Raw genomic sequence first — 22,054 nt, forward strand, 5'->3', positions numbered from 1 at the left:
CCCTCTGAGATCGGAGGACTGGGGGAAGCACCTAGCATTTCCCACACCCACTCGGGCCCAGGGAGCCTTCTGGGGTCCTGGACCTGGTCCTCTCCCCCCAAGACCAGAGGCACTCCTGGGCCCCTCCTGCCTCATTGAGCCAAGCCCCACTCCCCACCAACCCCAGGGCCTTTTCTGTCCCAGTGGGACATAAGCATAGGCCCTGACCACTGCCTAAGCCACTCCCCTGCCTAAGCCCCTTCCCCCACAGCCAAGGCCTTTTCTGGCCTTTACCCCTCCCCCTCCTCTTTTTTGCTGTTGCAGTTCTGTTTTACCTTCCAGTTATTGCTTCATCTATTTTTTGAAGCCTCAGACCAACCAATCAGTAAGAGAGGAACACAATCCCGCTCAACAACAACAACAAAAGAGATGGCCAAAAAATATATCATAGGTGAAGGAACAAGGTAAAAATCTACAAGACCAAATAAATGAAGAGGAAATAGGCAAGCTATCTGAAAAAGAATTCAGAGTAATGATAGTAAAGATGATCCAGAATCTTGGAAATAGAATGGAGGCACAGATAGAGAAATACAAGAAATGTTTAACAAAGATATAGAAGAACTAAAGAACAAACAGAGATGAACAACATAATTACTGAAATGAAAAATACACTGGAAGGTATCAGTAACAGAATAACAGGCAGAAGAATGAATAAGTCAGATGGAGGATAGAATGGTGGAAATAACTGCCAAGGAAGAGAATAAAGAAAAAAGAATGAAAAGGATTGAGGACAGTCTCAGAGACCTCTGGGACAACACTAAATGCACAAACATTTGAATTATAAGGGTCCCAGAAGAAGAAGAGAAAAAGAAAGGGTCTGAGAAAATATTCAAAGAGATTATAGTGGAAAACTTCCCTAACATGGGAGAAGAAATTGTCTCCCCAGTCCAGGAAGCACAGACTCCCATATAGGATTAACCCTAAGAGAAACACACCAAGACACATATTAATCAAACTAACAAAAATTAAATTCAAAGAAAAAATATTAAAAGCAGTAAGGGAAAATCAAAAAATAACATATGAACGAATCCCCATATGGTTATCAGCTGATTTTTCTGCAGAAACTCTGAAAGCCAGAAGGGAGTGACAGGATATACTTAAAGTGATTAAAGAGAAAAATCTATAACCAAGATTACTCTACCCAGCAAGGATCTCATTCAGATTTGACAGAGAAATCAAAAGCTTTACAGACAAGCAAAAGCTAAGAGAATTCAGCACCACCAGGCCAGCTTTACAACAAATGCTAAAGGAAATTCTCTAGGAGGGAAACACAAGAGAAGAAAAAGACCCACAAAGAAAAAAACCCCAAACAATTAAGAAAATGGTAATAGGAACGTACATGTTGACAGTAACCTTGAATGTAAATGGGTTAAATGCTCCAACCAAAAGACACAGACTGGCTGAATGGATACAAAAACAAGACCCACATATATGTTGTCTGCAAGAGACCCACTGCAGACCTAGGGACACATACAGACTGAAAGTGAAGGGATGGAAAAAGACATTGCATGCAAATGGAAATCACAAGAAAGTAGCAATATCATATCAGATAAAATAGACTTTAAAATAAAGACTGTTACAAGCGATAAGGAAGGACACTACATAATGATCAAGGGATCAACCCAACAAGAAGATATAACAATTATAAACATTTATGCACCCAACATAAGAGCACCTCAATACATAAAGCAAATGCTAACAGCCATAAAAGCAGAAATTGACAGTAACACAATAATAGTAGCAGACTTTAACACCGCACTTACACCAATGGACAGATCATCCAAACAGAAATAAACAAGGAAACAGAACCTTTAAATGACACAATAGACCAGATAGTTTTAATTGATATTTATAGGACATTCCACCCAAAAGTGGCAGAATACACTTTCTTCTCAAGTGCTCATGGAAAATTCTCCAGGATAGATCACATCTTGGGTCACAAATCAAGCCTTGGAAAATTTAAGAAAACTGAAACTGTATCAAGTATCTTCTCTGACCATAATGCTATGAGATTAGAAACCCATTACAGAGAAAAAAACTTTTAAAAAAAACCACAAATACATGGGGGCTAAACACTGCACTACAAAATAACCAAGCAATCACTGAAATCAAAGAAGAAATTTATAAATACATAGAAATAAATGACAATGAAAACACAATGACCCAACACCTCTGGGATGCAGCAAAGGAAGTTCTAAGAGGGAAGTTTATAACGATTCGATCTCACCTCAAGAAACAAGCAAAATCTCAAATAAACAATTTAACCTAAAACAACTAGAGAAAGAAGAGCAAAGAAAACCCAAAGTCAGTAGAAGGAAAGAAATCATAAAGTTCAGAGCAAAAATATATGAAATAGAAATGAAGAAAACAATAGAAAGTGCAGTAAAACTAAAAGTTGGTTCTTTGAGAGGATAAACAAAATTGATAAACCTTTAGCCAGACTCATCAAGAAAAAAAACTAAGAGGACACAAATCAACAAAATTAGAAATGAAAAAGGAGAAATCACAACTGACACTGCAGAAATACAAAGGATGATGAGACTACCATACACAACTATATGCCAATAAAATGGACGACCTCAAAGAAATGGACAAATTCTTGGAAAGGTACAATTTTCCAAGACTGAATTAGGAAGGATTAGAAAATATAAACAGACCTATTACAAGTAATGAAATTGAAACTGCAATTAAAAATCTTCCAACAAACAAAAGTCCAGGACCAGATAGCTTCACAGGCAAATTCTATCAAACATTTAGAGAATAGCTAACACCTACCCTTCTCAAACTCTTCCAAAAAATTACAGAGGGAAGAACACTCCCAAATTCGTTCTATGAAGCCACAATCACCCTGATATTAAAAGCAGACAAAGATATCACACACACAAAAAGAAAAATACAGACCAATACTATTAAAGAACATAGATGCAAAAATCCTCAACAAAATATTAGCAAACAGAATCCAACAGCACATTAAAATGATCATGCACCATGATCAAGTAGAAATTATCCCAGGAATGCAAGGATTATTCAATATATGCAAATCAATCAATGTGATACACCATATTAACAAATTAAGGAATAAAAACAATATGATCATCTCAATAGATGCAGAAAAAGCTTTTGACAAAATTCAACACACATTTATGATAAAAGCTATCCAGAAAAATGGGCATAGAGGGAACCTACCTCAACATAATAAAAGCCATATGTGACAAACCCACAGCAAACATTATTCTCAATGGTGAAAAACTGAAAGCATTTCCACTAAGGTCAGGAACAAGACAAGGATGTCCACTCTCACCACTACTATTCAACATAGTTTTGGAAGTTCTAACCACAGCAATCAGAGAAGAAAAAGAAATAAAAGGAATACAAATTGGAAAAGAAGAAGTAAAACTGTCACTGTTTGCAGATGATATGATACTCTACATAGAAAATCCTAAAGATGTCACCAGAAAACTACTAGAGCTCATCAATGAATTTGGGAAAGTTGCAGGATACAAAATTGATGCACAGGAATCTCTTGCATTCCTATACACTAACAATGAAAGATGAGAAAGAGAAATTAAGGAAACAATCCCATTTATCATCACAACAAAAGGAATAAAATACCTAGGCATAAACCTACCTAAGGAGAAAAAAGACTTGTACTCAGAAAACTATAAAACTCTGATGAAACAAATCAAAGATGACATGAACAGATGGAGAAATATACCACATTCTTGGACTGGAAGAATCAATATCATGAAAATGACTATACTACCCAAAGTAATCTACAGATTCAATGCAATCCCTATCAAATTACCAATGGCATTTTTCACAGAATTAGAACAAAAAATTTTACAATTTGTATGGAAACACAAAAGACCCCGAATAGCCAAAGCAATCTGGAGAAAGAAAAACAGAGCTGAAAGAATCAGGCTCCCTGATTTCAGACCATACTACAAAGCTACAATAATCCAGACAGTATGGTACTGGCACGGAAATAGAAATATAAATCAATGGTATAGGTTAGAAAGCCCAGAGATAAACCCACGCACATATGGTCACCTAATTTATGACAAAGGAGGCAAGGACATACAATGGAGAAAAGACAGCCTCTTCAATAAGTGGTGCTGGGAAAACTGGACAGCTACATGTAAAAGAATGAAATTAGAACACTCCCTAACACCATACACAAAATAAACTCAAAATGGATTAAAGACCTAAATGTAAGACCACACACTATGAAACTCTTAGAGAAAAACATAGGCAGAACACTCTATGACATAAACCATAGCAAGATTCTTTTTGACACACCTCCAAGAATAATGGAAATAAAAACAAAAATAAACAAGTGGGACCTAATGAAACTTAAAAGCTTTTGCATAGCAAAGGAAACCATAAACAAGGCAAAAAGACAACCCTCAGAATGGGAGAAACTATTTGTAAATGAAGCAACTGACAAAGGATTAATTTCCAAAATACACAAGCAGCTCATGCAGCTCAATATAAAATAAACAAACAACCCAATCCAAAAATGGGCAGAAGACCTAAACATACATTTCTCCAAGGAAGACATACAGATTGCCAACAAACATGAAAAGATGCTCAACATCACTAATCGTTAGAGAAATGCAATCAAAACTGCAGTGAGGTATTACCTCACACCGGTCAGAATGGCCATCATTAAAAAATCTAGAAACAATAAATGCTGTAGAGAGTGTGGAGAAAAGGCAACCCTCCTGCACTGCTGATGGGAATGTAAATTGATACAGCCACTATGGAAAACAGTATGGAGTTTCCTTAAAAAACTAAAAATAGAACTGCCATATGACCCAGTAATCCTACTACTGAGTATATACCCTGAGAAAACCATAATTCAAAAAGATACATGTACCCCAATGTTCATCGCAGCACTATTTACAATAGCCAGTACATCGAAGCAACCTAAATGTCCATCAACAGATGAATGGATAAAGAAGATGTGGCATATATATATGGAATATTACTCAGCCATAAAAAGAAATGAAATTGTTATTTGTAGTGAGGTGGATGCACCTAGAGTCTGTCATACAAAGTAAAGTAAATCAGAAAGAAAAAAGCAAATACTGTATGCTAACGCATATATATGGAATCTAGAGAAATAGTACTGATGAACCTAGTGGCAGGGGAGGAATAGAAACGCAGTCGTAGAGAAAGGACTTGAGGACACAGGGGTGGAAGGCGAAGCTGGGACGTAGTGAGGGAGCAGCACTGACATATATACACTACCAAATGTTAAATAGCTATTGGGAAGTTGCTGCAGAGCTCAGGGAGATGAGCTCAATGCTTTGTGGAGACCTAAAGGGGTGGGAGGGAGGCACAAAAGAGAAGGGATATGGGGATATATGTATACATATAGCTGTTTTACTTTGTTGTACAGCAGAAACTAACACAATACTGTAAAGCAATTACACTCCAATAAAGATGAAAAAATTAAAAGAAAAAAAAAGATCCTTTCTAAAGGATTTCTACAATTTCTCACCTACAATGTCTGTCCATCAAAAATACCCAGGCGTAAAAGAGAAGAAATTTGACAAAAATTTATGAGGCAGAAAGAGCCATTAGAAAGAAATGTACAGGACATCCAGCTATTGGAGTTACCTGACAGGAAGCTTAAATGACCATGGATGAAATGTTCAAAGAATGAAATAAGTATTTTGGCAGAGAAATGATAACAAAGAGTCTAATAAAACTTCTAGAGCTGAAAAAGCCAATATTTAAAATAAGAACTCAAAGGATGAGTGTTAAAGCCCCTCAGATTGGCACAAGATAGAAAAAGTAAAACGGACGATCAGAAGAAAGTACAGAGAACCAAGCACAGAAAGACAAAATTGGAAAATACAAAAACATACGTAAAGATGCTTAAATTTCTAACATTCATGTCTACTAAGTCCTAGATACATAAAGCTACAATTGACAGAACCAAAAGTAGACATTTAGAATCCACAGTCACCCATTTTATACACCGTGGTGGTTTTTATTTTTTTATTTTTATTTATTTATTCTTATAAATTTATTGATTTATTGGCTGAGCTGGGTCTTTGTTGCTTTCTCTAGTTGCAGTGAGTGGGGGCTACTCTTTGTTGCAGTGCACAGACTTATTGTGGTGGCTTCTCTTGTTGCAGAGCACAGGCTCTAGGCACATGAGCTTCAGTAGTTGTGGCACTTGGGCTCAGTAGTTGTGGCCCGTGGGCTCTAGAGCACAGGCTCAGTAGTTGTGGTGTGCGCTGGCTTAGTTGCTCTGCCGCATGTGGGATCTTCCCCAACCAGGGCTTGAACCCATGTCCCCTGCATTGGCAGGTGGATTCTCAACCACTGTGCCACCAGGGAAGTCCACCTTGGTGGTTTTTAAACATCCACAAAATCGTTGATGTTACATCCACTGAGAAGCAGTGTCTGTGACTCCTTCCCCTGAATCTCTGCTGACCTTCCTAAGTTGCTTGTGAACAATAGAACAAAGTGAGAGTAGCAGTGCTTGGTTTTCAGCACTAGGCCTGAAAAGTCATGCAACCACCCTGGAAATCACGTAGGACTTTAGCTTTAGGCAAGTCTGCCCTGTTCACACTCTCGTCCTGCAGAGACTGTCATGTGCAGAACTCTGGTCACAACCTAACTGAACTTTCAGCTGCCAGGCTTGCTCATGAGCTATCCTGGAGCCCCAGCCCAGTTGGGTCCTCAGGTGGCTTCAGCCCCAGCTCACATCTGACTGCAACCTCATGAGAGACCCCAAGACACAACTGCCAATCTAAGTGCTTCCCAAATTCCTTACACAGGAAATCACAGCAAAAATTAAAAAGAGTTTTAAGCTGCTATGTATAGGGGGAATTTTTGGTATACAGCAATAGTAACCAGAACGTTTATACGTACCATATTACTACATATTTACTGAAGACAAACAAATGTTTGTCTTCAAAAGAACTTGTGCATGCATGTTTGTAGCATTTTTATCCATAGTAGCCCAAATTTGGGATGCCACCTAAAACATGTGACATTGCTTTTGAAACAAAGTAAGAGACAGAAGCTAAAAAGAGTAGAGGAGATTATTAGCAGAAACCTGATGGGCTTGGGCAATGCTGTCAATCAGGACTTAAAGGAAGTGAGGAAAATTTGATTGGGAGCTGGAGGAAAAATACACAGTGATCTGTGTTACACAAAATAAAACGGTTGCTTTGAGTGACTTGATTTTGAAGTAATTTGTTACACAGCAACAGTAACCAGAAAACACCTTTTATCAGCCTCATTAACTGATAGAGCAAACCAGCAAAACCAGTCACTGAATATATAGAATATTTGAATGTTGTGACTTAACAAACATGCACCTCAAAACCATAGAATACACACTGTCTTACCAAGGCCGATCATAGGTTATAAGAAAACTGAGATCCAAAAATTTTCAAAAGGCTGAACTCATTAAAAATATGTTTTTTTTGACTAAAGTAGAATTAAGCTAGAAACAAACAAGAGGCAAATAGTAAAATCAACTATAATGAGGTAAATTTTCACGCAATAAAATACACTTATTTTGAGTACATTATCATGAGTTTTGACACTTGTATGCACCAGTGTAACCACTAAAATAATTAAAATACAGAATATATGAGATGACCCCAAAATTCCTGTATGCCTTTTGCAACCAATAAAAGCCCCCAGAAACCTGGCCCCAAACAAACAGTGATCTGTCTTCTATCAAATAAATTTGGTGTATACTTTCTAGAATTTAATAAAACTATGCTATACGTAATCCATTTTGCATGGTTTCTTTTACTCAACATGTTTTGAGATTTATCATTGCAGTTGCTTTTATCAGGAGTTTATTCTTTCAGCTGTTAAAAAGTCTTCCACTGTTTGATTTTGCCCTACTTTGTTGTGCATTCTTCTGTTAATGACAATTTGAGTGGTTTATAATTGTTTACTCTTGTGAATAAAGATGCTATGAACTTTCTTGTCTAAATTTTTTGTGGACATATGTTTTCATTTCTCTTCAGTAGTAGAATTGCTGAGTATCATATTAAGTGTATGATTACCTTAAAAAAAGCTTCATTTTCCAAAGGGGTTGCTTTCTTTCACATTATCACCAGCACTGTACTAGAGTTCTAGTTAATCCATATCTTTGCCAAAACTTGGAATCTTCAGTCTCTTTAACCCTAACCATTCTAGTTTGTGAAGCTATATCTCCTAACACTTTAATTTGAATTTCTCTAATATCTAATGATGTTATCTTTTAATTTACTTATTGGCCATTATTATATCATCTCTTGGGAATTGGCTTTCTTAATTTTTGCCCACTTTTAAATTGGGTATTTCTTTTTCTTATATTTGTGTTATAAATTCTTCAAATATCCTGGATACAAGTCCTTTGTCAGATATAGTGAGTATTACAGATAATTTCTCCCTATCAGTTGAATATTCTTTCATTTTCTTAATATTTTCTTTCAAAAAGCAGAATGTTTTAATTTTGATGAAGATCACTTCTCAACTTTTTAATGGCTAATGCCTTAGGAAATGTTTGCCTACTCCAGGATGATGATAATTTTTCTTATGTTTTCTTCTAGAGGTTTTAAAATAAAATGTTATATTAGAATGATAGTTCATTTGAGCTGGTTTTGTTGTTTGGGGTGTTTTTCAGGGTGCAATTGAGGGTATGGTGGTCTTATGCTATAAAGTCAGAGTTCATTTTTTTCCCATGCAGATATCCAGTTAGTCCATCATTTTTTGAAGAGCTTATACTTTCCGCTTTGAAATATCTTGATGCCTTTGTAGAAAATCAACTTACTATACTAGGTTTAGGTCTATTACTGAACTCTATTATGTTCCGCTGATCTATTTACCAATCATTACTCAAAGACTATATTGCCATGGATACATTGTAGGAATCTTTACATTAGGTTACTTCCATTTTTGCTCTTATTTTTCAAATTTGTTTTATCCATTTCACTTCCTTCCCATTTTAGCATATATACTTAGATTGGCTTATAAATTTCTACAGAAAAAAATGCTGGGATTTTTGTTGGGATTACGTTGATTTTACAGATCAATTGGAGAGAATTGACAACTTTACTCAGTTTTCTAATCTATGAACATGGCATATATATTTAGATGTTCTGCAACTTTCAACATAAAGGCCATTCAATATTGTGTTAAGTTTCTTGTACATATTTAATGTTCTTGATACTACAGTGAATAGAACTTTTCCATTTTTTCCAAATGTTTGCTAGTATAAAGAAATGTAATTTATATTTGTTTTATACCTCACCTCATTGTTCCTTAGCCAAGACAGTCTTTGTACATGGATAAACCATATATAGGTCACCAATCTGCAAATCTTAATAACGTGAACAAGCTCTTCCTGGGTGCTACCAGGGGAGTTTCAATTTTTAAACAGCACTTTATAATCATTTAGTTATTCCACCTCATTCTAATTCCGATCAAGAGTCAGTTCCAAACAATCTGACCTCCCCAAACATAAGCATGGAGCTCACCCAGCAAACCCAAGGCTGCCAGAGCCTCAGACTTATGGTTGGTGATTTATCTTGTAAAGGGGAGGACTGTAAGGAGTTGGAAGGATATCTTTATCCAAGTGATGATCACTAAGAAAATTACCCAGGCTGCAGGAGGAGAGATTCAAGAAATACTGAAACACGGGAATATCAACTAAAAGAATTAAGCCACTTTGTGGGTCAGTATAAACAATTCTCTTCTAAACCCTACTGAGATAGATTTTGTACAAGAATGTCAAGAACTACTTCCCTTGTAGCAGCTTATGAAGAAATGTGGGTAGAGAAATAAACATCTTCTTTGGTGAGCTGCATAAAGGCATGAGTGCACAACACATACTCTAAATAAGGGAGTTGTCCAACCCTTCCCTTAAATGGAATATTCTCTCAGAGGCTGCTGAAATGAAAATGCAAACAACTTTGCATTGTTTAATAACGATACTAGAATTCTCCTAAGTTATGATTTTGATTAAAGTGATGGCTGATGCGGAGATAAAAGAGGTTCCTGCTGCTTGGGCTCTTTATGTGATTTTATTATTGGGAAGACAAAGTGATGTCAAGGAGGGTGCCATGGTTATCTTTCCAAGGCTATTGTAAATGGACCTGAATGATGGGGGAAATGACTAGGATTTTTTCAAAAGAATGGAAACCATAAAATAAAAGGGTAAAAAAACATTTCAGGGCATCTAAAATTACTGGAATTGTATAGATGGTTGACTGAAAAATAACATAAAAGAATAGGAGATGGAGTAACTGCTAAAATTTTAATGGTTCCCTATAAGAGATTATATGATCTGATTGCCCCAAACATCTCCTCAAACTATAAACAAACATGACAACTTAACTCGATTCATTGTAGTCTTGAAGAATCTTTAAAATATTATACAAAAGGTGAATCTACAGACCCTTCAGAGTCAATGCTGACTAAATTGATGCAAAGTAAAGGACAGGATTAAGCCTCTGAGAGGTGGGCCACTATCTCTTGACACGATGCCCAGCAGGGGGCATGAGGTCATTTGCATTCATATGGGTGGTAAAGGCCTAAAGGTGGTAAAGAAATTTTACTGGGATTGCTGGACACTGAATCTCAATGTATTATCATATCTAAACCTGCTAAAGAAAGTTAGATGGCAGTATATTTAAGTCAGGAAGATATAGTGATGTAACTGCAGAAAGCTTACACATAAAAGTATAAAGAAATTATGAAATTGTGAATGAAAAGAACATGTTTTTTGCATAATCCAACTAGAAAATGTGATAGGAATGGCTGTCATATCTGATGGAGGGCTCATCTCTTACCCAAACCATTGGGAAAGGGATGGGCAAATCTGATCTTCATCCTGTTTTGAGTGAACAGCTAGACGGGAAACAGAATTGCCTAAATCCATCTAAGTGATTCATTTCAAATAGGATAGGATACCTAAGGAACATCAAGAATTTAGACCTCATTTAAGGGTCTGTTAGATGCAGGTGTATTTGTACCCACAATTTTCCTGTTTATGACCTGTGAGGAGAGCTGAGGGATCCTACAGACTGACTGGATTGCAGAAATCATAGTACGGCAGGGATCCCCATAGAATTAGCTGTGTCCAATTTGTTATTAACAATTCATGCTGTGCAAAAAGGTAAGGAAGATTGAAGCTCAGTGAATGATTTTGCTAATGTTTCTTTTCAGTTTCTACTTTGAAAATAGCCAAATCCAATTTGTGTTCATATAGGATGGACTCTAATATCAACTTACCATGCTTCCACAAAGAGATTTCATTTTCCTGAATAGTGCCACAACAGACATTGGAAAGAGATTCTACATAATAATTGGACTTTAAAAAAAAAGCCAACGTCATGAAATACAAAGAGAGATTCAGGAAGTGTTCAATATTAGAGTCGACTAAACAGGTATAGCAAATGAATGCAGCACATTACCTTAATTCTTCCTTTAAAATTTCCTTGACACTTTCACTAAAAAAACACTAAAAACTGTTTTTAAGACAAAAGGAATGCAACAATATACAAAGGAGTAAAGAAAATCAGTAGGGCAGATATGAGGGAACTAAAACATGGGTGGCAATATTTGGTGAGATTTAAAATATGTGTAGTTAAAATGAAGGACAATCACTCTAAAAATATTTTTAAGTAAGCTAATGAAGAAGAAAATGCAACAATAAAATATACTTAGTTTGACCAAAAGAATGGAAGTAAGGAGACAAAAAGGAACAAAAAGAGATTTTAAAAAATAGAAATATGGAAATGACATATTTACAGCAAATAAATGCTTACAGGCATTAAAAAGATAATGAAAATATTATGAATAACCTTTCACCAATACTTTTGGGTTTTTCTTTTATCAACACACATTTTAATGTTATATGTTTATACATTTCAATATGATTACCACTGTAGCTCTAGGTAACACCCCTGTCACATCATATAATTATCATTTCCTTTTTGGGGTGAGAACATTTAAGATCTAGTCTCTTAGCAATTTTGAAGTTTATAATACAGTGCTTTTGAATAATCACTGTGCTGTGCATAGAGCCCAGACTCTCACATATACAGTCAACTAGTATTTGACAAGGGAGCCAACAACACTTAATGGGAAAAATAAAAGATAGTCTCGTCAACAAATGGTGCTGGGAAAGCTGGGTAACCACAATGCGAAAAGTGAATTTGGACCCCAAACTTACATCATGCATAACAATTAACTCAAAATGGTTTAAAGACTTGACATAAGACAGGACACAAAATTCCCTGATGAAAATAGAGGGAAGAAGCTCCTTGACGTTGATCTTGGCAGTAATTTACAAGAGTACAAGCTACAAAAGCCAAAATCAGTAAGTGGGATAACATCAAACTAAACAGCTTCTGCACACCCAAAGAAACCATCAACAAAATGATAAGTCAACCTGCAGAATGGGAGAAAATATTTGCAAAACTCATGTCAGATCAAGAGTTAATATCCAAAATATATAAAGAACTCTTCAACCCCATAGCAAACAATCAAACAGCCTCTTTTTAAAATGGGCAGAAACAGATGATTGAACCTGGTGTACCCCCCAAAAAATAATAAAATAAAAAAAATTTAAAAAATTAAAAAAAAATGGGCAGAGAAACTGAATAAACATTTTTCCAGATAAGATATGCAAATGGCCAGAGGGTACAGGAAAAATTGATCAATATCTCTAATCATTAGGGAGGTGCAAATCACAACCACAATGAGATACTATCTCACACCTGTTAGAACACCTATCATCTAGAAGACAAGATATAATGAAGGTCGGTGAGGATGTTGAGAAAAGTGAATGCTGTGCACTCTTGGGAATGTAAATTGGTTCAGCCCTTATGGAAAACAGTTTGGGGTTTCCTCAAAAACTTAACAATAGAACTACCATATAGTCCAACAATCCTACTTCTGGGTATGGACCCATGTCATTTCTTTTTGCTTAATATACACATTTAATGCCCTAAACTTCCCTACAAGAACTGCTATTTCAGCATATTGGTTTTTCCTGTGTTGTTTCTACAGTTTCATTTGTTTCAAAATGTTTCTTATTTCCGTTTTGATTTCTTCTTTGACACATTTGTTGTCCAAGACTGTTTTGTTTAGGTCCATATGTTTGTAAATTTTCTAATTTCCTCTTTTTCATTTCTAGTTTCATATTATTGGGGTTGGAATGACACTTGGTTTAATTTAATTCACCTTAAATTTGCTAATACTTTTCTGTGACCTATCATATGATCTATGCTGAAGAATGTTCCATGTCTGCTTAAGAGAATGTTTATTTTGCTGCTGTTAAATTAAGTGTTTCTTAAAAGTCTGTCAGATCCATTTGTTCTGAAGTATGGTGCAAGTCCCATGCTTTTGTGTTGACTTTCTGTCTGGATGATTTGCTGAAAGTGGGATATGGAAATTCTCTACTATTATCATACTGTGGTCTATTTCTCCCTTTAAATCTGTTAGTATCTGCTTAAGATATTTAGGTGCTCCAATGTTTGGTGAATATAAATTTATGATTACTAAATGTTCTTAATGAATTGACCCCTTTATCATTATATAATTGCCTTCTTGGTGTCTTATTACCATTTTTGGCTTAAAGTCTATTTTGTTTGTTATAATGTAGCTACCCCTGCACTCTTTAGGTTTCAAGTTGCTGTGGGATATCTTTTTCAGTCCCTTTACTTTGAGTCTATGTGTGTCCTTAAATCATAAGTGAGTCTCTTTTAGGCAGCATATAGTTTGGTCTTGCTGTTTTATCCATCTAATAACTCTTTTTCTGTAATGAATTCAGTTCACTTACATTTTGAGTGATTACTGATATGTAAAACATTACTAATGCCATCTTATTGCTTTCTGGCTGTTTTGTAGTCCCATTGCTTTGTTTTGCTTTGCTTTGCTTTGCTTTGCTTTGCTTTGCTTTGCTTTGCTTTGCTTTGCTTTGCTTTGCTTTGCTTTGGCCTACTGTTCTACATTGGTAATTTTCCATGGTGTTGTGCCCCTTTCTTTACTTTTTGTGAATGTACTCTAGGTTTTTGCTTTGCAGTTACCATAAGCCTTACATAAAACATATTTTATACAAAACAGCCCATATTAGGCGGATAGCAACTTAACTTAGAATGCCTACAAATGCTCCATCCTTTTACTACCCTCCTTTATATTTTGATGTCACATTTTCTCTCTTTTTATATTATGTTTGTTAACAAATTATATTATCTGCACTTATTTTTAATATTCTTTTCTTTTAACCTTTATACTATAGTGAAGTGCTTAACATAACATCCTACTATGGAACTAGAGTTTCCTAAATGTGACTTTATATTCACCTTTACCAGTCTGTTGTATACATTCATGTATTTTCATGTCACTAATTAGCAATTTTTCATTTCGGCTTAAAGAATCTCTTTCCGCATTTCTTGTGAGTCACGTCTAGCAGTGATGAACTCCCTCAGCTTTTATTTCTCTGTGAAAGTCATTATTTTCTTTCCTATGTGAAGGATAACATTACTGGATAGAGTATTCATGGCTGGAAATTTTTTTCTTTCAACACTTTGAATATGCCATTTCACTCTCTCCTGGCCTATAGATTTTTGTTGAGAAATCCACTGATAGCCCATTGAGGGTTCCATTGTAGGTGACAATATTTTTTTTTCTGATACTTTTGTGATTGTCCCTTTTTTCAAATCTTTGACAGTTTCATTATACTGTGTCTAGAGAAGGTATTTCTGCATTCGGGTAATAGGGTGAACTTTATGAACTTGGGTGTCCAAGTCTCTCCCTTAGGTTTGGAAAGTTCTTGGCTATTATTTATTTAAATAAATTTTCTCACACCTTCTCCCTCTCTTCTCCTTCCAGCACCGAAATTATTCTAATGTTTGTACATTTGATGGAGATTCATAGATCACACAGGATTTCTTTGCTCTTGTTTTATTCATTTTTCTTTGTTCACCACTGATAGAGTTGTTTCAGATTTCCTATGCTACAGTCACTGATTCTATCTTGAATTTGGTCTACTCTGTTGTAGATGGTCTCTATTGTATTTTTCTCATTTCATTTATGAAGTTCTTCAGCACCAGGATTTCTGGTTCTTTGTTATAATTTCTCATGGTAATGTATTATTTTTCTGATTTCATTGAGCTGTCATTTTGTGTTTTCTTGTAGCTCACTGAGTTTCCTCAAAACAGCAATGTTGGATTCTTTATAAGCTGGATCACAAAATTCTATGTCATTGACATGTGCTTTTGTCAGTTTTGGAAGATTATTGTTACCTTTTGGTGATGACTTCTTTCCTTGGTTCTTCATGTTCCTTGGAGTTTTGCGCTGCCACTTTTGCATTTGAAGTGGCAGACAACCCTCACCCCCAAAATCTTTAGTAATTAGTTTCAGGTGGTACATACTGTTTTCTGACCTTATATGAATACACCCACTCCGTATTCCTTGCTTATTCTGCAGCAGAATTCTTAAGCTTTTTTGTCTTCTCACCCAGTCTGGCTGCTGTAAACCTCTCTTTTGTTTTGCAGAACATTGTGCTATAGCTCAAGTTTGTGGTTCCTCCCTTGCCCACAGGCTCTGCTGTTTTCCTGAGAACATTCCATTTATTGGAGTTTACTCTTACCTCCACATTTGGGAATACACACAAGGAGCTGTCAATAGAGTAAGGGTAGGTGTGAGTTGAGTACTCAGGGCATTGGGGGTGTCCTCAGGTCGGGAGAGGGGGATTCTCCTATAAGCCTTCCCCAGAGACTTGTGAGAAGGCTTCCTGCTGAAGTCCTGAGCACAGTCAGCAAGAACTGCATCCCTTTTATGCCCTTTGACATTCTTAATGACCTTTCAAATCTCCTCTCCCACCCCTCTTGCCTCAGTCATGGTGGTCCAGTCCCAGAACTCTGGATGCTGCTGGAGAGGAACGTATTTCTCCAGCAGCATCTCACAGAGCTGAGTAGCTGGGCCCTAACTCACTGCTTCTCTTTTCCCCAAGGGAAAGGCCCCACTGGCTAGTTCAGCTCCATGCTGCTGTGTCACCTTGGGAGGAGGAGCCAGCACTGGTAAAATCCTCTTATCATCTCCAATCTTTCAAATTCTTTTTTTCTCAGAGTACTAAAAGCTCTACCAAGTTTCTATCATCTGTAGGTGTGCAACCAAGTTGACATTCTCCAGATTTCTCCAGGTTTTCCCTGACCATAGCCTACAGGGGCTGGAGCAGGTTCATTGGCTCCTGCTAACCTGCAGGCCTTTTGAGGGTCTTTCTGCCTATTACTGGGTGCACAGGTAGGTCCTCCTGGTCCCTTGCCATCTGATACTGGACACTACAACATTCACGGAGGCTCTTTTGATCATGGATGTGTGGTTAATTAACTGTTAAAAAGAGGAATAAAAAGGAGGGACATCTTATACCACCAGGATGCTGAGGTCACTCCTCTTTTGCCAAGATTTTTGAATATTTACCTAACTTGGAGAAACTTTTTGAAAAACACCACTTGAAATAATGACACAAGAACCAATAGAAAATATGAATAATGCTCACTTCATTTAAAATATTGAACTTGTAATGAAAAACTTTCTACAACAACAACAAAACAAAACAAAAAGCTAACAAATTCAGGCTCAGATGTATTTCAAAGTAAAGAGTTAATAATATTGTGTGAAATTAAAATTTCCTGAATTTGAATGAATGTCTTTGTACTTAAGATATACATGCTGAGGTAAAGGAACATATACATATATACATACCTGGTAAAGGAACCTAATGTGTATAAGTAATTCTCAAATGGTTAAGAGGGGGAAAAAACCCTAACTTGGGTACATGGTTATTGCTTATACATGTTCTCTGTGATTATATATAGTTAAATAAGAGTGTTTATTTTCACAGTTCTTGCCCTGACCTGAGAAGAACTGTATTTCACCATGAAATATTTAACTTTTGAAGCCAGTTTTCCCTCACTCTCTGCTCTTGGGGACAATTCACTCCAGGAGCATCCTGGGTACTAGTAGCCCTTCTCTCTCTCTTACCTGAGCAGATCACAGAGGCCGTGTTTCCATGGGTGCAGTCAGGACCACCCAGGGCAGTCACAGGGCAATGCCACAAGAAGGACTCAGCCCCTGAGCAGTGAAATCGGGCTGTTGAGATCTGGTCACTTCCTTCCGCAAAGTGTGCTCCTCTAGGGGTAGAGATGGCAACTCCACAGCCAAGCTGATGACAGACAACGTTGGCATTGGCCAGACTCCAGTGGGAGGCACAGAGCGCTCTCCATCGTCCAGAAATATTCACCTCCACTTGCCCCTCACACTGAGAGGTGCCATTTTTCATGAGCCGGACATCTGAGTATGCTGGTAGAAGACAGGAATTTAGCAAAATCTCACATTTTTCTTGCCCCAACAGCATATGTAGGAAGGATAAGTCCTGATCTGCATCTCACCTGAACAGACAAGATGAACAGCTCCACTGTGGTGACAGGTGCCCCCTGGACAGGGCACTCTGGGGCAGGACCAGAACTCAGGCTCCTCCCCCTCACACCTGAACTCTTCAGCCCAGACCTGGCCATCTGACTCTCTGAAGGGCATGTGTCCCAGGACAGACACAGCCTTGCTGCATCCCAGCTCTGCACAGATGACCTGGGCAGTGGGGAGTGTAAAGTTCCCATCAGGCACCGGGGTCCAGCCTTTTCCAGAATGCACTTCTACTCGCCCTGAGCAGGGTCCATCCCCATCAGCTAGACGCACAAACCCTAAGAGAAAAACAACAACAACAACAACAAGAAAACCAGTGAGTGTTCAGGATCCCAGCTTGGCAGTTGGAAACAACATGTCACAAGCAATGGTGTGAAAGCTTTTATACTCCAGGAGTGGGACATGGAGAGAGAATCTGACAGTTATTGTCAGAATTGCATTTTCATGAGCAAGTTTCTGAAGAGAAATCCAAAAGGATATGCAGGGTCAGGTTGGAATGGTTGAATCCCAAGAACATATACTTTGAAAGGTTGGTTAGAAATGGGAATTCCTTGGTCTAGGAGCCTGGAAACTACAGGGCCCAAGACAGATCTCTGGAATGGCTGAATACCAGGTACATATATTTTAGCACTGGTTGGAGAAGTAAATTTCTCATTTAGGAGCTTGGAACCTACAGAACCCAAGGAAACTGCGTAATATGTGGGCACATAAACTTGAGTGCAGAGATATGCAGAACAGAACCCACCCAGAGGAATGTGGACTATGAGATTAGAGACCTATCATCCAGACAAAGTTAAAGCTTTCCTAAGACTTCTGGGTCTAATATTCTGATTACTTTTCTCTCTCAGGAGCTAATCCTCTAGTGACTTAGGTTAGGGGAAATCATCAGGCCTGGATCCTTGAGTGCATGCCAACCTGTAGACAGATGATGGCTCAAGAGAAGAAATATAGACATTATAACTAATTCATTTTTATGTCATCACATTTTTTTCTGATAATTTTTGATGGCCAAAAATTCTAAGAATTTATTAGGTGACATCAATAGGAAAGAAGATGAGTTAAGAAAGCTCAGAATGTTCACTGCAGCACTATTTACAATAGCCAGGACATGAAAGCAACCTAAATGTCCAACAACAGATGAATGGATAAAGAAGATATGGTACATACATACAATGGAATATTACTCAGCTGTGAAAAGCAATGAAACTGGGACATTTTTAGAGACGTGGATGGACCTAGCGACTGTCATACAGAGTGAAGTGAGTCAGAAAGAGAAAAACAAATATTGTATATTAACACATACATGTGGACTATAGAAAAATGGTAGAAATCAACCGGTTTGCAAGACAGAAATAGAGACACGGATGTGGAGAACAAACATATGGACACCAAAGGGGAAAGTGGGGAGGGTTGGGGGGGGAACGAATTGGGAGACTGGGATACCAAATTGTACACTCTAAATATATGCAGTTTATTGTAAAAAAAAATAAACAAATAAAAAGTTAAAAAAAAAAAAGAGAAAGCTCAGAGAGTCATAGAGAAAGAGTCCTAGCCATGTCTCTTGAAACTCCAGGATGTCAATGAACCTGGGAGAGTGAGTTCTCTGTGGGAGTTCACAAGATAGCTGAGCTTGCAGATCGCCTCCTATCAGAGGGTTTTCTTCTGAGACAAGAGTCATAGAAAATGCTAAAAGCTAGTAATAATTGATTTTAATACTATCATTGCACTAATCCTATATTCCTATTTGCAGAAAAACATATATTATTCTCAAGCACACGTGGCATATCTCCAGGATAGATGACATGCTAGGTTATAAATAAGTCTTAACAAATTCAAGAAGATTGAAATCATTCCAGATATCTCTTATGACCGCAATGGAATGAAACTAAAATCAGTAATGATAAGAAAATAGGAAAATTAATGAATACATGAAAATTGAACAACACACTCATATTTGAGGATTTTTTTTCTACTTCTATAAACAATACCATTGGGATTTTGATAGAGATTGCATCAGATCTGTAGATCACTTTGAGTAGTATAGTTATTTTAACAATATTAATTCTTGCAATCTGTAAACATAGGATGACTTTCCATTTACTTGCATCTTATTTAATTTCATTCATGAATGATTTGTCATTTTAAAAGAAGATGGCATGCTGCCAAAATGAAAAAGAGAAGAATGAGAAGAAGGAGCCAGCAAGCAAACAAGCCAAAATTTGGTGAGTTTCAAGTTGCAAAAGCCTCAATATGGATAAAATATATAACTATTAGAAGGAAATACTGGTTGAATAAGTTACTAGCATATTATATCCCCCTCTGCTCCTCCCATCTACCACCTAACCCTGCCATCCTTTCTCATTTCTTCCACTTCACACAAGCAAATGCCATCTTAAAAGATACAGATGGATGCAAAAGAAAATCAAAAAGGGAAGCAACTGCTGCAGAAGTGGAGTGTAAGTAGAATAAGTGGCAGGTAAGGTGGGATCACAGGAAGTTTTGAAACTAAAGGAGGGAAACTAAAATAAAAAATCATCATTTGGTCAGCAAAGGAACACATTTGAAGAGACTGAAAAAAAAAGTTAATTCATCAAGTACAACTCCCTGGTTTCTGGGTGTATTCTGATTATTTATTGGTAGAGTTCTTCCTGGTAAGGGACTGCCTAGCAATTCCCAGCATCCAATCAAAAAGTACTAAAATCTCCAAAGAAGAAAAATGTAATCCATAACAAATTTTTAGAAAGAGATTCAGAAATTAAAGAGATGATTGAATTGGCTGATAAAGTCTTTAAACCACTGATACAAATATGCTTAATGAAGCATAAAAATAAACAGAAAGAAAGGACTAGAAAAAAGCGGGACATCTAAAACTGAAAACTACACTATCCCAAATGAACAATTATTTTGATTAATTTAACAAGAGGTTAGACATTGCAGAATAAAAGAATTGGGAAGTAGGACTTCCCTGGTGGTCCAGTGGGTAAGCCTCCATACTCCCAACGCAGGGGGCCCAGGTTCAGTCCCTGGTCGGGGGACTAGATCCTGCATCTTGCAACTAAGACCTGGTGCAGCCAAAAATAAATAAATAATTAAAAAAAGAAAAAGAATTGGGAAGTTAAACATAAGCAAGAGAGATTGTCTAAATCAGTGTTCCCCAACCTTTTTTGGCACCAGGGACCGGTTTCATGTAAGACAACTTTTCCACGGATGGGGGCAGAGGGAGATGGTTCAGGCAGTAATGCGAGCAATGGGGAGCAATGAGGAGCAGCAGATGAAGCTTCACTTGCTCAACCACCGCTGACCTCCTGATAGTTAAGATCTGTCTGCAGCCCAGAGATTGGGGCCCCGATCTAAACTGAAGCAGAGAGAGAAAAAAGACAAAAAAATATGAATGGAAACTCAATGGCATATGGGAGAATATCAAATTATATAAAATAGGTGTATTTGGAGATTCAGAAAAGAGGATGAGTAGAAAAAAATGTTGAGAAATAATAGATGGAATTTTTTTCAAATTTAATGAAAACTGTAAACCTAATGATCCAAGAAGCTAAACAAACCCTGAATGATATAAAGAAAACATTCTCAGGAAACTTGATAATAATTGCTGAAACCCAGTGATAAACTAACAAACAAGAAAACAAACAAAAAACACTCTTGAAAACAGCCAGAAAAATTACACACATATATGGGTAACAAAGGTAAGAAGCCCTGACTTTTTGTTGGAGACAATGCAAGTCCCTTGAAAAGGTAAAAACATATATAAAGTACTGGAGTTGGGGGGGAGGGGATTATTAACTTAGAATTCAGTCACCTATGAAAATAAAAGATGATAGAATTTGAGGCCACCAGACACACGCTACACAAAAATGCTACAGAAAGGTCTTCAACCTAAAGGGAAATGATAAGAGATGAAAATTTGGATCGAGCTCAACTGGACACAACTGACTAGACAACAGCTCAGGCAAACTTCTTATCTTTTAGGCTATGTGAAGCTTACAGGACTTGCACGTTTTGTAAAAACAATTAAGGTGAGCCTGTTCAGTGAAGGAGCCAGGACAAGTTGATACCCAGCAGAAGGAGTCCTGAGCAGGAGAAGTGCATGAACTGTCTCATGTCAGCCTGTTGATGACCAGCCTTATTCATTGATACATGACTTCATTTGGGGATCCCCACAATTACCTAGGGAGAACTTTGCCTGATTTGTGGGTCTACGTTGTGAGGTAGAGGCAAGATCTGCTACTGACAACAGAAGAGCAAGCGTATTGATTAGGCCAGAGGTAGAGCTTCTCTTTGGGTCCCAGTGGCAAACAAAGGGAGGCCTCCTCTGGGCCTGGCTGCTGCTGTCAACAAGGGATAGAAAAAGCCCCCTGACAGGGCTGGCCTGGTGTGCCTGCAGCCAAGAGCCAGAAGACGTCTGCAGAGTGGCCCAGCTCTGGAGACATTCTGCTTACACCCAAGCCTGCCAACTTCCTTCTACAATAAGTAGCACCACTGCCACCAGGGCTCCGGCGACCCAGGCAGAACACTACTGCTGACTCACACTCAGGGGAAGGAGCCA

At 37.4% G+C, this 22,054-nt stretch overlaps 1 protein-coding gene across 1 annotated transcript in view; it reads right to left on the minus strand.

Moving 5' to 3' along the window:
• LOC130834045 (uncharacterized) overlaps nucleotides 1-22,054 on the minus strand; it is a 491,328-nt gene that overhangs the window by 293,469 nt on the left and 175,805 nt on the right. The window contains 2 exon segments of the mRNA XM_057704144.1: nucleotides 17,059-17,376; nucleotides 17,466-17,774. Coding sequence (XP_057560127.1) covers nucleotides 17,059-17,376; nucleotides 17,466-17,774 — 627 coding nt within the window.

The sequence above is a fragment of the Hippopotamus amphibius genome, chromosome 12 (genome assembly GCF_030028045.1).
Source record: "Hippopotamus amphibius kiboko isolate mHipAmp2 chromosome 12, mHipAmp2.hap2, whole genome shotgun sequence".
Classification (NCBI taxonomy): domain Eukaryota; kingdom Metazoa; phylum Chordata; class Mammalia; order Artiodactyla; family Hippopotamidae; genus Hippopotamus; species Hippopotamus amphibius.